At 37.3% G+C, this 17,221-nt stretch overlaps 1 protein-coding gene across 7 annotated transcripts in view; it reads left to right on the forward strand.

Moving 5' to 3' along the window:
* CDC14B (cell division cycle 14B) overlaps positions 1-17,221 on the forward strand; it is a 46,068-nt gene that overhangs the window by 22,299 nt on the left and 6,548 nt on the right. For 3 of the 7 annotated variants that reach the window (XM_055790530.1, XM_055790528.1, XM_013301818.3), the window contains exons 6-13: positions 2,363-2,429; positions 3,881-3,943; positions 4,857-4,944; positions 5,283-5,513; positions 7,107-7,245; positions 7,368-7,521; positions 8,267-8,367; positions 16,627-16,743. In XM_055790530.1, the coding sequence (XP_055646505.1) occupies positions 2,363-2,429; positions 3,881-3,943; positions 4,857-4,944; positions 5,283-5,513; positions 7,107-7,245; positions 7,368-7,521; positions 8,267-8,367; positions 16,627-16,738 (955 nt within the window). In that variant the 3' untranslated portion in view covers positions 16,739-16,743. The other 4 variants (XM_055790533.1, XM_055790532.1, XM_055790529.1 and 1 more) reach the window with 3 other exon arrangements.

Consider the following 17,221-nt stretch of genomic DNA (forward strand, 5'->3'; position numbering starts at 1 on the left):
GACTATTCCTTCTGATTTTCTTGTCCTTAATGTGTCTGGTAATGGGTTCCAGGGTTAGCTGCACCATTGCCTCTCTGGGGATTTAGCTGATACTGCCTGACCTGTAGTTCCTGGGGATTCCTTCTTGGACCTTCTTGAAGCTGAGGGTGACATTTACTTTCCTCCATGTCTTGGGCATTTCTACCAGTTGCCATGATTGATTAGAGATTATTGAAAGTGGTCTTGCAATGTCATCTGCCAGCTCCCCCAGCACTCACAAGTACATCCTGCCAGGGCCAATGGGTCTAGGTATGTCCCATCTGCAGAAGTATTCCTTGACCTGATCCTCTTCCACCAAGTACATCTTTGTTACTCTGGCCTCTCCCCCTGGTTTCTGAGACCTGGGATTCCTGAAGGCTGGTCTTGCTAGTAAAGACTGATGGAAACAAGGCATTCAGCACCTCGGCCTTCTCCATGTCCTGTGTAACCAGGTCCCCTGTCTCATTGAGCAGTGGGCCCACATCTTCCCTAGTCTTCCTTTTGTCATCTGTGTACTTACAGAAGCCCTTTGTGTTTTCTTTGACATCCCTGGCCAGATTCAATTTATTTGGGCTTTAACTTTCCTAACTTTGTCCCTGTATGCTCAGACAGTGTCTCTATATTCCTCCCAGGTTACCTGTCCCTGTTTCCACCCTCTGAATGCTTCCTTTTTGTGTTTGCGTTTGGCCAGGAGTTCCTTCTTCATCCACAGAGGCCTCCTGGCCTTTTTGCCTGCTTCAGATTCATTTGGATTAACTGCTGTTAAGCTTGAAAGGGGTAATCCTTGAATATTAGCCAGCTTTCTTAGGCCTCTCTTCCCTCCAAGGCCTTATCCCATGAGAATCTTCCAAGCAGATCTTTGAAGAAGCCAAAGGCTGCTCTCCTGAAGTCCAGGGTGGTGAGCTTGCTCTTCACCTTCCTCCATACCCTCAGGATCCTGAACTCCACCACCTTATAGTTACTGTATCCAAGGCTGCCTTTGGCTTTCATATGCCCAGCGAGCACCTCCTTGTTGGTGAGTGTAAGGTCCAGCAGAGCACTGTTCCACATTGGCTACTGTGTCACTTGGAGAAGGAAGTTGTCATTAGCTCATTGCAGGAACCTTCTGGATTGCTTATGTCCTGCCGTGTTGACCCTCCAACAGGTACAGGAGCAGCTGAAGTTTCCCATGGGGACCAGGGCCTGCTAATGTGAGGCTGCTCCCATCTGTCTGTAGAGGGCCTGATCCACTTGTTCTTCCTGGTCAGGTGGCCAAACAGACAGTCCACTACAACATCAGCTTTACCTGTCCTCTCTTTCATTTGAATAGGGTTCATTTTATTTGTAACATGAATAGGGTTCATGTTATTTGCTTCTCCTGCTTAATTCTTTTACCGCCATCTTTCATGCTGCTTCATTAGGGAGGAAAATGATACAAACAAGTTGTAGAGGCAGCCATCCAGGTTCTTCAGAAGTTCTTCCTCATCTCAGTTGAATTTGAGCGTGATATATTTTTTACTGGTTTTAAACTATAATGGTGTTCTGCTGATGAGGGCTGCACAGTCTTCTGCCAAGACATAATACTGTTAGATGTAGGTTCAGTTTAAAATTATTTTTTGACTTGACTATAGTGTTCATGTAGAATGCTTACTCTGCAGTCCTTCGGGAATCTAATAATGGTCACATACTAAGAACATGCCATTCTTGGATTAACAGATTTTTTTAAAATTGTAGTTTAAAGGAGGAGTTTTAATGAAAACCAACTTCTCCTCGTGTTTAAGCATAAACTATTCTATACATCTTAAGGAAAGTCTTTTAATATATCCACACAAATGCGTATCTTGCCAGTCATAGTCAGGAGATGCTGTTCATGTATACATAGAATGCATGTGTGCATCATCTTTTCTTTCAAATGGAGTTTGGAGAAAAAATTTGCACTGTATTAAAAGTTGATGGTTTTGAAAGTGTACTTCAGAAGAAAATGTTCTAAGAGTGTATTTTAGAGTATAATGTTAATTTAGACATTAACTTTTGCCAGAAGGACTTTGTTTTGTCTGTTCTTTGTTGACATAATTACTGAAGGATGCCAATTTGAATGTTCATGTCAGAAATAAAACATGTCATGTTTACCAGAACTGTAACTGGCCTAATCTTGCTCTTGGATCATCTGTTAATATAACATTTTATGTTTTGTTATTATTGTAAGATGCAAGATGGGGACATTAAATAATCATTTGACATAATCATTTCAGTATAATAGTAATTATCTTGGAACAATTTTTAAAGGTGTTTTAGAGAAATATCTTCAATTGCTTTCACTTGGATTGAAATTGGACAATTTTACCAATTTGATCATATCTTACAGGGATGCTTCCTTTGGTACTTGCAGTTTTCATCTGACATTGCTGGACTGTTTTCATGCAATAAACAAGGTCAGTAAAACCATATTTTTCTAGTTGCAAAAGGTCAGCTAAAATTTGCCTAGCAGAAAAAGAAGGGTTAGGAATCAAGGATCCAGTTAGAGCTGCACAGCAGCAGATTTTCTGATTGTTGGCTAGCTTATTATGTATTATGCATTGCAACAAAACTTCTAGGTACAGCATCCCTAGAAGTTGACCAATAACTTATATAATCAACTAGTGAAGATTTTAAAGGCAGAATTTTGAGTTTTATTTATGTAATCTATCAGGACAGGAGTTCACACCTCTAATCTCTAAGAGTTGTGTGATAGGTTTATTATATGCCCCCTGGTGTTACATTTTAGGCTGAATATAGCCTTTGACAGTGGTTTTGAATTGGTTAGTGTTACTTTTTAGGCATTTGTAGCGTGGGCTAATGTCTGAAGTGTGCTTTAGTAATATGAATAGAACAAATGTTAGAAGGCAGGTGTTTGTTTTTTTTTTTTTTTCTGGTAACTACAAATTATCATGATCCAGTGTTTTATAGCAATACAATTGTGAAGTAATGAGGCATTGAAAGACAGGGGAATTCAAATGCATACTTTTTTTCATCTGTATGAGTAATGAAATGGGGCATCTGCAGCTCTCCACCCTACTACTGTCTTTTTTATTATGGGTATGCCAAAAACTGGAGTTTTTACTGATTAAGGTGGATTCTTGAAAATTTGTGATTTTCAGGTTTTTTGGATGTTTTGACATTGGCTGTTTGTATGCCAAGAGTGGTGAATTGCTATTTCTTTTTAGTACCAGTGAACAGCAAGGAAAACTACAGAAGATTACGCAGTGAAAGAAGAAATTAGAATGTAGTATTATAAGTATCTGGAGATACGGGATTATCTCTGTTTGTGCTTCCTGATTTAGCAAGTGGATAAACTGCCAGTTACCCAAATGTTTACGTGTTATATACAGTATTGAATATAATGGTTGAGGATGATGACGGGACATCAGGGACCACACTAATGTCTGCTTAGGACTGTGTGTCTCCAAGCAATTTAAAATCAGTGAGGATATTAGCATCATAATGAGAGTGAATAGCTTCATGCACAAAAATATTTGCAATCCTTGAATGCATCCTTTAGCATGTACTCATAATTTCAATAGGTAATTTTTGCCAGTTCTTCTTCTCATTTTTTATTTTGTTCACCTAGCAGTAATGAAAAGGCTGACTGCTTCTGTAGTCTGGAATTTTGTAGTCACTTAGTAAAAACAAAAGAGTGGATTTGCTTGTCCAAATTCACTTATATTGAAATCTGCAAATCTGTTTTGAACCAAGACTGAGTTATCTGTATTTTTACAAATATAGGAAGAAATCTCTCTGAAGGAGTAGAAAAGGTATTAAGTGGCTTTCAGTAACCTAAAAGAGTGATAAACTGTCCTCATTGAAAATGTGTTGTCTTTGTTAAAAGCTGTATTCTGAATTTTAGGCTTTGCAATATGGTTTGCTGGATTTCAGTGTGTTTGATGTAAATGAATATGAGCATTTTGAAGTAAGTATTCAGTAATTGTTTTGCTGTTACTAATGCTAAGGTGATTGTTTATAAGTGCTTTTTTTCTTTTTCTTTTTTTTAATAGTATTAAGTTCCATTTTTGTTTTGTCTCTTTAAACGTTGATTGTTAAATAAAGGTTTGTGGTCAGAGAGAGAATATGAAAATTCAGATTTAAGCATAGTCAGCCTCCAACATGGGAGGGGAAGCAGAAACCAAAATGGAAATAAATACGTTTTTCCGTTATTATGAAAGCCCTGGAAGATGATCAGGGAGTGGGAGTTTGACCACCTTTTAGAGATCATGCATATTCTTGAGCAGTCTTGATGAGAAACTCAAGGGCATGCAAGTCCAAGCCTGAATTCTGGGGAGCAATTAAATTATGTATCTCTGAACACATGGCGAAAATACAGTACCAGTCTTTGAGGTAAAGACAGAAGCAGGACTGGGAAACTCCAAGCCTGTAAAATTGACTTTGGGGCATGAGAAATGAATGTGACAATGAAGGGCTGCAACTCTTGACTATATGGAGTCTCAGAAATGCACAGATGCCAGTTGTCTGTAAAGAGAAAATTTAGTGTTCTTAGAATCTAAAAAATCATGACTTAAATTGTGAACAGAGGTAAGGCCAAGGTCATAATTTAGAAACCTATAAAAAATTAAATATTGGAAATTGCCTTTCATCTGAAGGGCATCAGTTCTGTTGTTCTAAAACTCTAGAAAGAGGAGAAGACAGGCAAGAAAAGTGAGTTTGAGAGCTTCTGGCATCCTCCTGATGGAACAGAAAGCAGACAACTAACATAACTTCCTTTGGCAAAAATTGTACATCAATTCTATCTAGCATGTATTTTGAAACAATAAGGAAAAGCCTGAAAATACAGGGATAATGATAAACCAAGCATTTTCTCTTGACAGAGAGCAGAAAATGGAGATTTTAACTGGATAATACCAAACAAATTCATTGCCTTCAGTGGACCTCATTCAAGAAGTAAAATTGAAAATGGTATGCTTAAAAAAGGAGGTGGGGGACACAAGCCCACTGCTTTCTTAGTGATTGTTATCAGTAAGAACAAGCTTTAAAAATTGTTCCTCAAACAGTGTGTTTTTTCCTTGGCTCTTTTTCTTTTATAAGAACGCTGGCAGTAAAATTTTAATGCTTGGTTTAATTGTATCTGACCTAGGTGATTATGTTAAAATTCCATTTTCAGTTAGTCTGTTTCTTTATGTTGAACATGAGTTCTATTTTGAAAATGTTTTCATCTCTTGTTTTTGGGTCTTTGTTCATATGTGCAGTTTGAGCCTTACTCTCTTCTTTTTTTTTCCCCTTCTTTTTTCAAATAGGCTATCCCCACCATGCTCCAGAGGCTTATTTCCCATACTTCAGGAAACATAAGGTCACCACTATAATACGCCTCAACAAAAAACTGTATGATGCCAAGCGATTTACGGATGCTGGATTTGAGCATTTTGACCTCTTCTTTGCTGATGGAAGCACACCTAGTGATACTATAGTTAAAACATTTCTAAATATTTGTGAAAACGCTGAAGGTGTTATAGCCGTTCATTGCAAAGGTATAGTCTAAAAAAAATTTATATTACAGGTGATGCTTGTAGTTACAATTCCTGAGGTATTTTGCGCTATATTGCTGTTATATCTAGTTATGAACATCTATCTGCCAGTCTTCAACTTTTCCGTACAAATTCTATGTTTCTGTTCTGCACTTCATCTTCTAATTTTTTTAAGTTCCAGGGAAATCTTCCCAGCTTTTTGAAGAGTGAGGCTGGGGAAAGTAACCTTGCCAATATTATCAGCTCTTTCTGCTAGAAAGTGTTAACACTTTCAAAGGATGCTTTTGAGCAGGAATTTGAAGTCCTGGCAAGGTTTATAGGTCTTTCTGAAAATGTAAGGTTAAATGTACCAAATCATAAACTTTTGAAAAGATCATTGCTGCTTTTTGAGGATATTCCTCATAAAGTATGCGTGTTCTTCCAGAACCGCAGAGATCTTAATCCTTCAGAAACCCTTTATACTAGCTACACTGGGCATGCTCTGATTATCTGCTCTTCCAGAGTTAGACTGCTGAGGAAAAGAGAGCATGCCCAATGCAGCTGGTATAAAGATACAGTTTTCTGTGGTTCTAGAGGAACTATGTTTCCCTTCCCACACCATCTTTAATAGCCTATCAGACATTTATTCCTCACAGACCTTGCCTCACTACTGGTGTACCTGATAACGCTGTGATTGGAGAAAGGCCTTTTCTTAACCCATTTGCCAGGGACCTGCAGAGACTGCATTTGTTGCATGTTTAACAGGATTATAGAGTGAAGTGGTAGAATTGGTAAAACCAGCATATTAACAGTTGGGAAGCGAGTGCATACTCTTGCTCACCACTGAGATGATAAATTCTGGTATATGGCTAAATTGATTATGCCTGAATACTGCATATTAGTGGTACAAGTGCTTTGTTTTCACTCAGATTAAGATGTTCTTTGATATTTACCATACTAACGGTGTATAGACCACCTTATGTTCCTCAGTGTGCTCTTACCCTTGAGAAAGAGGGCAACACTGTAGCCTGTTCTTAAAGCCAGGGCAAGGCATGGAAAGTGCTGTGTGATTGCCTTGGCTATTGGGTTATACTGAAGATTTTACATTGATGTTGATCAGTCAGTTGTTAAATGAGAGAAGGTGATGTGTGGTTTTGATATTTACAGCAAGTGACTGAGGAGAGGAGCCACTTACCTAGAGCTGCCCTCCTTTCCTTCTCATGTTTCCCAAGGTAAATAGAACTCTTTGGAGGGCCGTTGCAAAGAAGGTTCCTCATTCTGGAGTACTTCTTGCCTGTGTCAGCTAGTGCCTGGACATGGTCATTACAAAATCTGTCTTTTCCTTGGGAACTAAAGTAAGAGGTTAGTCAGGAGGAATTGGAAGAGCAACTGGTTTCAGTGCAATTCAAAAAGCATGTGAACAATGTGTTAGTAACCTTGTATATGGGGGAAAAAAAATCAAAAGGTAGGTTGCACTTAGCAAGTTTGATCAGTAACATGTTTGCTTAATAATAAACTAGGCCAGTAACTATTTGTCCAAGTAACAATGTCTGTAGCTACAACAGATTCCAGATGAAGATGGGTATATGAAAGAAGCCATTCTTTTATCTTACACAGCTGGTCTTGGACGAACTGGCACACTTATTGCCTGTTATATTATGAAGCATTATCGGATGACAGCTGCTGAAACTATTGCCTGGATTAGAATTAATAGACCTGGTTCAGTGATTGGACCACAACAACACTTCTTGATGGAGTAAGTAGATTAACTATAAATTATTTCAAAAATAGAGCTAGATGTCTTTTTCTTCTTTATTGTACACTTAATCTTTGGTGTTGATTTATTGTGTTTTGGGCTTTTTTTCCATGTTATGATAGCAAACAGGCAGAACTTTGGACAGAAGGAGATATTTTCCGTGCAAAGTTGAAAGGAAACTGTAAAATTGCTGTAACAAGAATTCTGTCAAGAGTAGATGATATTTCAATTAATGACATGAGAAACAGGAGAACCATCCGAAAGGACATTGAGCTGGTAACCATCCAAATACTGTGCTCTTCAAAAAGTTGTAACTGCTCTTGAGAATCTGAACAAACCTCTGGCTGTGCTAAAACTGTGTTAATCAGATTCTTTTTCTGTTTGCACTTTTTGTATCAGGGGATATGGGGAGGGGAAAAGGTATGAACAGCAAGTATGAGAAAAGAAGTGCAATACACAGGTGAAGTAGGAGTATCCTTATCATACTTTAGTCTTTAATAATTGGGTAGATATTAGAACAAAAGAAGTACTCACAATTTGCAGTCAAAACCACTGTGATTTTACTTTGTTTAGGTTCTTACTTCATGGTCTGTGTTTAAGAGAAGGGCTGAAATATTTTTTTGCTTTTATTAGTTTCTAAGTAATTGCAACTTCTACAACACCTTTTGATGTTGCCTTTTAAAAAAATGGTACTGCTGTTTTACAAAGGCAAGTGAAAGAGGGAAATGGTGTACTTGAGTGAAGATTGTACTGTACCTAAGCAAAGATTTGATGTTTCCACTGTTCTAAAGGTAGACAACGTTCTGATGCATGTAATTAATGAGACCACTTAATGGTTTACAGCTTTAAAAGCAGCAAATAGGGAACTAGAAAGAACATAATTGTATCTATGCAAGTGAATTTCCTTTGATTTTATCCTAGCAAACTTTCCTGTTGGGATAATTCTAACATTAATATAAGGTTAATTCTTAAATATCTTAAGTGTCTTTATTTTAATCTTTCCCGCCCTCCACTTATCCAGTACAGTGATGAAGATGAAACAAACTGTGTAACACAAGGTGATAAGCTTCGTGCTCTGAAAAGTAGCAGGCAAGCAAAAGCTCCAACTACATCTCCACTAACGTAAGTCAGATTCTGAATATATAAATGCCAGAAATACTTTTTTCTTCTTCTTTATGCATACTTCCCTTTGCCCCAATAAGTTTGTTGCCAAGGCTACATTTACTCATTTAAAACAAGCATGAGATTCACTGTTTCTCTGAAGGCTTGGTGAGCACTAAAGAGGCAGGAAAACTTCGTTAAATAACTGCGTTACTGGTTTTCTGTGTTGTCTTGATTCCATTAGTCTGCGCTTTACAAGCTCCCGTAGTATTCCTGAATGCTTTACTTTTAGTTTAATCACAAACAGTCTCTTGTCTTTCCCATGGTAGTATAAAAATGGAAGAATATGACTTCGTGTGGTGGTGTTTGTACACACAGATTTTTGAAGTAAAGTCAGCTACATAAGAAGAGTTGAAAGAAGAATCTTTATCTTACTTTCATTTCCTCTTACTTGAAGAGGAACTTTCCGTAAATCCTGTGGGCTTTGGGATAGTGGCTGGTAGATCTGGAAGACAGAGTAGCACTATCTCAGTAAATAGAAAAAGAGTGCATTTCTGTCAGGAAACCTGGTATGATAGTCTCTTTAGACAAGTATTGAAACACTACCTGTGAAAGGAAGTTCATAGTGGCCTTTGCATCTGATGTAGCTTGTAGCAACTGTAGGTGGAGAAGCTTTTCTGTCTGCCCTTAAATAAACTACAGGAGAATGTAAGACTTGCAAGACATACAGGGATTTCACTTGATTGGTAGGAAAACAATGATGATCCCTGGCTGTCAGATTTTTGCAAATAATGTAGCACTAGTCACAGACTAAAAGCAGCTTGGCTTTTACTGTGCTGTGTTTCTGTAGGGGATCATGCTCCTAGCACCTGGATTTTTTTTTTTTTTTTCTCCTTCTTAAAGACCAAACAGTGTCATCAGACTCCTAGAAAACATGAGAGGTATGTAGCAAGAATGTGCTGAAGGTAAAGGAATATGTCTTTGGAAACCCTCGCATACTACTATGTATGAATTATGCTTTTGTTTGAAGAGATTCTCTTTTGTTCATGCTCATCATTTACACAGATTCAGAAAAAGCCTGTACCCAACTGACATTACAAAGACCCCAAAACACATCATCTCAGTTACCTCAGGTAGCACAGTAAAAAAAACAACTACCTTGCACGTCAGTTGCTAAAGCACATAGTGCTTTAGTTTCCACTTTACAGTACTTTTTTCATAAAAGGTACTTTAAGTTATGTAATAAAAGTTGTGAAAGATCTCATTTATTGTATGTTTCATAGAATAAATGTAGACTGTATGGTTATTATTCAGAGCCATTGTTGTAATATGCAGACAGCCTATCAACTGTTTACTGTTATTCCATTCATGAAGCACTCCACAACATGACTGCTCTAATTAAAACTAGTTAGCTTGTACTTCTGTAGAATTAAAATAATCGATTTGGAGCTTATAGTTGCTCTTTATAGTGTGCATTGTGGTGCAGAGTTGGAATTTCCTCCCTCCTGTTCCCCCAAGTTATCTGTATGGCTTGCAGCTTGCACTGAAATAATTTGGTGAAAAATAAATATATAACTTCTTATATTTTTTGTGTTACGATTACTAAGCCAAAATACAGCTAGAATATTTAGCTGTCCTACGTGAGTCAGAAGTCTTCCCTATTTGAAGAGAGGTCCCTCTTTTTTCCGTTAGTTTAGACTGTTAAAAACAATTAATCTTGCAGTGAAATTGATCAATTTTTACTGAAGCAAACAATAATTCCTCTATGTAGTTCTATTTCACAGAAAAGAAAAAAAAAACAAAGCAAAGTAAGAGCACCAGAAGCTGGGACAATTACAGTCTTTGAGAGTTACAGGCATTGCTTACATTTAAGTCACAAGGGATTTGTGTATAATGTTTGTTAGTGTTTATTGAAGTTGGTTGTATAAACTATATGCTTTGATGAGTTGATACTTTGTATATGCTCTAATTAGCAATATTCTGCACCTTTGGCAAAGGGTTATGAATTAGCTTTTGCTGCTTTGAACACAGGAAGGTAGTATACCCCATGATCTGGGTGTTTACATGAACTGCTTTTTCCTACAAACTGATAGGGCTCTGATCTAATGTTTTAGTATTAAGACGTATGATTGTGAATTACGGTGTATGAATACAAGCTGATGAAACTGCATAAGAGATGGCAGCAAGTGGTCAGAGATGTACTGCTCCGGCATGCATTTATTTTCCAAAGAGTGTACAGACAATATTTGGAATACGCTTTGATTCCAGCAACACGTGGATACCTCGTTTGGCAAGCTATGGTTGCATGGATTGTTACTGTCATAGACAGTAAGAAAATGCTTGGCAAAAGTTATAGACCAATATGCTTTTGAAGAACTTGAAACAAGCTAAAATGCATCAATAGCTTTTGCTTTTGAATTTTTTGTTCATCTTTTCCTCCCCCTCCAACCCCTTTTTTTAGATGGCTTCTAGCTATGCTGGTGTCTACACTGTGTAGCATTGTCATCTGGTGGATTGTTTGTGGCTCCCTTCTGCCCAGCCTGCTATTCTGTCTAGATGGTTTAAGAACATAGTAACCATCAGGACCCCCTGAGAGAGCCACTGTGTAAGTGTCCCATTCCATTTCTCTACAATAGCTCACACTTTCTGTCTAGTATGTCTCATAAATGCATGTTTTCATATCATGTTTCTTAACTGGCTTTGTTGCAAGATTAATTTCACTGCTCTGGCTTTGTTGTATTTTTGTATATATTATTTAGAGTAACTGAGTGAGTTTTATGGCTGGCTTGCAAACAAAAAGGTGCAGAGCTTTTATAAACGGGATAGTTCATAATTTTGAAGCTTTTCTTCTCTGCATGCTCCTGCAAATAAGCAAAACTATATGAGCAAAACTATATTTGTAAAAAGGAAAAAGTACTGCTTTAAAACAGGGTCCTGTCCTTTGCATGTATCAGATGAAGATGTTGTCTCCAGTTTTACTTTGAAATCCATGAACTTGCAAAGAAGCTTAGTTTCCTAAAAAAAAACCCTACCAAAAAAAAAAAGGGATGGTTTTACTCACATGATATGCCAGGGATTAGAGTTTGTTATAAATGTCAGTAGGTCTTTGTTTTTACTAGATTATAGGATTGTGTGCCATGAGAGGCAATAAAATGGGATTTCTTTTTTCCTGTTTAATCTAACAGAAGATGAGGCAAGTTGCAGTATTAGGTCAAGGCTCACTTGTTTACCCAGGCAATCTGTTTTCATCTTCTTTTGTGCCCAATTACTTTTTACAGAGCTTTATAAGACCAGTTAAATCCCTTCTTTCTGTTACTTGGATTCATGAGCTGTGTAAAGCATTAAAAACATACTAGTTCCTTGAGTACAGTTTTCATTCTTTCTCCACCCTGCTTATGTCAAAGTGGCTGCAGTGATTGCGGTGCCTTTCCTGCCCTTAGAAGGTGGATTCTTTTCATCAAATCACAGCTTCCATCTTTTGGCTGAACAAAACCTCAGCAGCACGCAGAACTGCCAGGAAACCCAAACAAGAGCCTTCTGCTTGCTGCTGTGTCTGCCTAGAGCTGCTCCATCACCACCACCCTCAAAGTGAAATGGTTTCTTTGGGTGAACGCTTGAAACTTGGGTGCTCTCAGAGAAAAAGTAGGTCAGAAAAAGTGTTTTACACCAGAGTATGAGGTAAGAAAATGCATTCTTTCCTGGCAGAGCATTAAGGTGAAGAGTTTTTATCCTTTTTACTTTTGGCCTGGCAACTTTCTGTCCAGATTTTTAAAAAGCATTGGACTCTTTCTGCTAAACCAAATGACTTAATACCTAAGAATGAGAACTGGAGGACTTGTGGACAACTTAGATACACTATTAGCATTAGCTGAGGTCATATTAATCTGTTTTTTTGGAGAAAAACAAAACCCAAAATTTACTATAGCTTTAGCGATTTTTTTTATTGGTACCTGACTTTGTCAAAGAACATACTTAAATGAAAGGATTGTTTTCAGGGTTTTATGAGTGTAGCAGTATTGTCTTAGTGTTTTCTAAAAGTCAGATTTCAGATTTCTAAACACAGACTAAAAAGATAAACTTAAAACAAGGGTTTAAAAAAATAAAACAATCTGTCCTTTGTTTTCCTGTACTGTAAGATCAATTTCACTCAAAAACTGTAAGAGAAAGAAAGGATTATAGTTGTGTTCTGTCTAAAAATTCCCTTGCTAGAGGGAAAGAGAAAAGACTGTTTGATGTTGCTAAATGTGTCATGATGTAAGCAATTGGGTTACTGGTGCTGCTGCCTCATATCCAAGATTGAAAATCACACAATGTTGGTTTGTGTCTGGAAGAGAAAATGCTTAAGCTTTTCTTAAAACCTAGGCTAACATTCTCTCTGTTACACAGCTAGTGTCCCTTGTGTTTTAAGAGATCAAATTATCATTCAGGATTGTGAATCTCTCTGGGTTAGTCCGGCAGTCCTGTTGGCTGCAGCCCTGTATACTAAAGAGTATCTGTCACTTCTTGCACATCAATGACTTGGAGCAGTGGTAGAGGTCTTCGGCTTTTTTCCTAAAAATCATGAGATGATGAAGGAGAATGCAATATTGCATTTGACAGACTTCATAAAGCAGGTAACCATAGCAAAAATAAGATGCCCATTGCAGGGCAGAGAAGATACGTTCCTGCAGCCTCTCTTTCCCTCATTCCTCTGCAGGGCACTGTAATAATTTTTCTTTTAAAAAAGCTTATTGAGTAGATTGATTTATCTGCAAGACTTACTACCTTGCTGGCGTTTCAGGTTTGGTGGATTTTGTCTTGGGTTGTGGGGTGCTCGGGCTTTTGTGTATTGGTGGTGTACCTGTCCTCCCACCTTGCTCTGAGTTAAATGGTGAAAAAAAGTTGTGAACTACTTAAAAGATGGTGCTACTGAACCCAAACACTGTTCCACTTAAGTGGGTTTTGATTTGTTTGAAGGCCAATGTACTAACTTGAATAAAAAAGTAGTGTATAAGCAGCCTGGTGTTTGGGGAATATATTAGGTTCAGAACTACCAAGTGATGCTTCCATTATGGATTAACTGGAGATGAAAAATTCTTATGATACATGTTTAGTAGTGTGGCTATTACAACATCGCCTGTGTTCAGGAAACGTTCTGCTTTTTCTTTTAAAAAATAAATAAATTGTGTTTCATTGAGTACACCAGATGCACTTTCTGCTGGTGTTTCTGGAAGTTGTTTGTTGTCATGTACAGCATGACATGCTATTTTACGTGAACAGTTACAAAACACTAAAGGGGGTGTCCTGAGGATCCTACCCTTCTCTAATATAGTTTGGGATTTTTGGGGTGTCCGAGATATTGGGAGGATTTCCTCTACTGTGGCCTCATCTCCATTATAAAACCTATCTGTTGAACCTGCTATCAAGTGAGGCTGTAAGTCTAATTGTGTTAAATCAAAATTCTGTACATTTGTTTCTTTTCTGACCTTAAACGTGTATGCAGTAGCAATTGTAATGAAAGCTCTGATAGTACTGTTACTGCTCCTAAGCTGACAATTGTCAGGCCCAAAGACAGCTCTGAATATTGTCACACCATGTCAGATGATGGTGTAAATGAGACCTCATCTGTTTTCCTTGGGTGCTATCAGCCTTGGAAGTCTAGAATTGTAGTCTGATTTAAACATGTCTGATCATGCAGCAAATGTTTTGTTCACAGGGATTTCAATTAATCTTTACTCTTGGGTAGCCATGTGAAGTTGTGGATTGCTGAGATGTAAAAATGACATATCGACTGAAGAGCAGATGATGTTAAAGGTTCTACCATGCTCACAGCTGGCTCTGAGGTGATCCCATAAGCCAGCTCCTTCTCTCCCTACCCTTTGGTAAATACAGCAATCTTTAAGAGGATGATGTTGTGGTTGGTTTGGGTTTAAGGTGCAGTTATATATGGTGACATGATAAGTCATGTTCCCATTTAGAACCTCTTTTCTTTCTTGATGCTGAACAGATTAAATTATGTGGGAAGTAAGGACATACGTATGAAATGCTGAAAGGATGAATATTTTAGTGTTTGTGCAAGGTAGTGTCTTAACACTTCATAAAGTTCCAGTTCATATCTAATAAGTATATGGGTTTAAGCCTTGTATACAGACTTGTTTTCTGAACTTCTGGTGTCTGGAAAGAATGGACATCTATAAGAGAAATATTATATCACATTCCAATAACTTTTGCTTTCTTTTATGTGTACATTACATGCATTTTTATACAGAGAGATGCTGTATACAAATATTTAAGGAGAATACATTATTTTTCCATATTTTTGTCTGCATGAGCTCTAATAAAAGTTGTATATGCCATGATTTGGTCACGCTTATATTTCAGTGACTAAATGTTAGGAGGTTAAGCCAGCATTGTACCTTTCTGTTCAGTCCTGAAAGTTGCTAGTGGCACAGATGAAAGGTACAATATAAGTCTTTTTTCACCACTAGTATCATTTTTAAAGCTAGCTGAAAGCACAGTGGCCCAAATTTGTTGAGGTTGTATGACAACTGTGGCACTGAAAAGAGAATTTTAATATTAGAACTTGTTAGAACTGGTTTACAAGCACAATAGAAATTACAAAGTGAACTTCCAGGATTTGAACCTTTTAACTTTGGGCATGCAAGGAGGATAGATTGTTAGGAGAGTTTCTGTTGTCTACAGAAGCATGATATGACATGAAGGTACCTGGTTTTTGTTTTCAGCTTCGCAAATAACTGATTCCTCTGACTCTGAATTTGCTTTGCATATTTTGATAGTACTTGCCATTACAATCTTGTCTCCTATCTTAGAGGAAGAGAACATCTGTTCAGTTTGGACTTCTGCAAATCAGATGACAAGATTTTGCAAGTCTGAATTATTGAGAGATTTGTTCAAGTCGAAATTCAAAATACTTTGTGGTTCTGTAGTCATCTGTTTGCTAAACGATCTAGAAGTATGTGGTAAACAAGGTTGCTGATAACTTTTACCGCTGAAAAGAATTTATTTCAGATGAAATTGTGTTACCTCCGATGCATATTCTGGTATTAAACCCATATAAAACGGTAAAAGCATAGGGATTTTATTCCATTTCTGGTTTTGGTGAATATGTTACATGAGTATGAAAATAGTCATATTTTCTCCCATGTATGCCTGTCCACTTTTGCTCCAAAAGTTATGTTTTATGTTCATATCTAGGATTTTTGAAAACAGTTTCTTCAGAGTATTAAGCATCTGGACTGCAGTTTATACAACTTCATGAAGATTTTGATGTCCAATCTAATATAATCTGCTGACACAGATGGACTCAGTGAAGCCACTGAAAATTAGAGTCTAGTAACAGCAAGGGAAAACCCAGTAATAGCTAAGTTAGTCTTAGCTCTGAATCTTCAAAATGATGCATAGTTTTACAGTTGGAGCCTTGCACAGATGGAATAACTAGGAACTAGATGTAGAAAATGATGCACTGAATAGATATCTGTGGATTCCAATGTCTCCATAGTATTACAATTTCACTACAAGTATTCAGGAATACAGAAGATGTGTTTTCCCCATGAACCAGTTGGCTGTGGCTAAAAATAGTTATTTGCATTTCACAGTCTGGGTTTCTTATTGTTGTAAGCAACACTAGGATTTATCTGCCTGTTTAAGGAATAGTCAACATACTGCTCTAGAGTCTTCCAGACAAGCAGTTGAGCACAACCAGCATGTAAAGCTGAGTTTTGGGTATGGTGTAGTAACTCCCTGTAAGAGCAAAATGCCAGCATATGCAATGATTTTCTCAGCCTACTATACTTAAGGGAGTATCTCCTGGTTAATTGTTGGAGATCAGGCTTGGATCTTCGCAAATCGAATTACTTGGCTTTTTTTCTGAATTCCTTTCTGTGTCAGTCTGGAAAATAATGTTTGGCTTTGTGGCATACTCCAGATTTTATCCTTTTTTTTTGGTTTTGTTGCAGTAATATACAATACAATTTATTAGCTTTTTGTCTTTCCAAAACCTAACAGGAAATTCAAAGCCATAAATTTAAATTGTTCTTTGAAAGCAAAAAAATCACCTACCAAAACCAAACCCCAACCAAAAAATCAACCAGAAAAAGCTGCTGTGCTCCTAATAAAAGAACTTGCATTACCATGATTATAACAAGGACTTTGCTTTTCAGAATGATTTGTGAAAAGCCAGCTGGTACGTGTTAGCTCTACATCAACTTTAATACCCGCTTTTCAGTGTTTTCCTAGAAACTTTCAGATTATATAATCTTTCTTTTCTCCTACTCTTTCCAGAGTAATTCTGCACTCCAGTGTTCAGAAAAATAAAACCTCTGAACCTAGCATTTCTGACAGTTCAGACATTACTAAAAGAACTACCAGGTCTGCTGCAAGAAAAAACAGTTAAAAAAGGTGAGAGTTACCCTCTTTACAGATCCAGTAACTGTTTTCTAGGCAAATACTTTGAAATGGCATATCAATTGCTGATGGCAGCTTTTGCCACAGTTTCAACTCCTTCTCCTAGCAATGGGAAATGAGAAAGAATTTTATGGTTTATGTCATGTACTGAAAATATCTAGAACCTTATTAAATCTTGTGTTGTTTATGTTGCTCAGTCTTTCAGCTTTGAGAATTTTATATGGTAAATGCTAATATGAGTTAGAATTACTGAAGGTGAGGGATTTTGGTAAGAAAAATCCCTTTCTTTACCAAACCTCTGCCTGTAATAAGGGACGGAAAAGTTGTTCACAGCATTAAGTCAAATATTAGTCAGTACATGAAGCGAAATCTAAGAGGAATTTGATGCACAACTGAAATGCAGTAGTAGAGGGGAAGTGTATAAAGTGCATGGTATATGGGTATAAGATTTGGCACTGAGAGTGTGGCTGAT

Source organism: Falco peregrinus, chromosome Z, assembly GCF_023634155.1.
Source record: "Falco peregrinus isolate bFalPer1 chromosome Z, bFalPer1.pri, whole genome shotgun sequence".
NCBI lineage: Eukaryota > Metazoa > Chordata > Aves > Falconiformes > Falconidae > Falco > Falco peregrinus.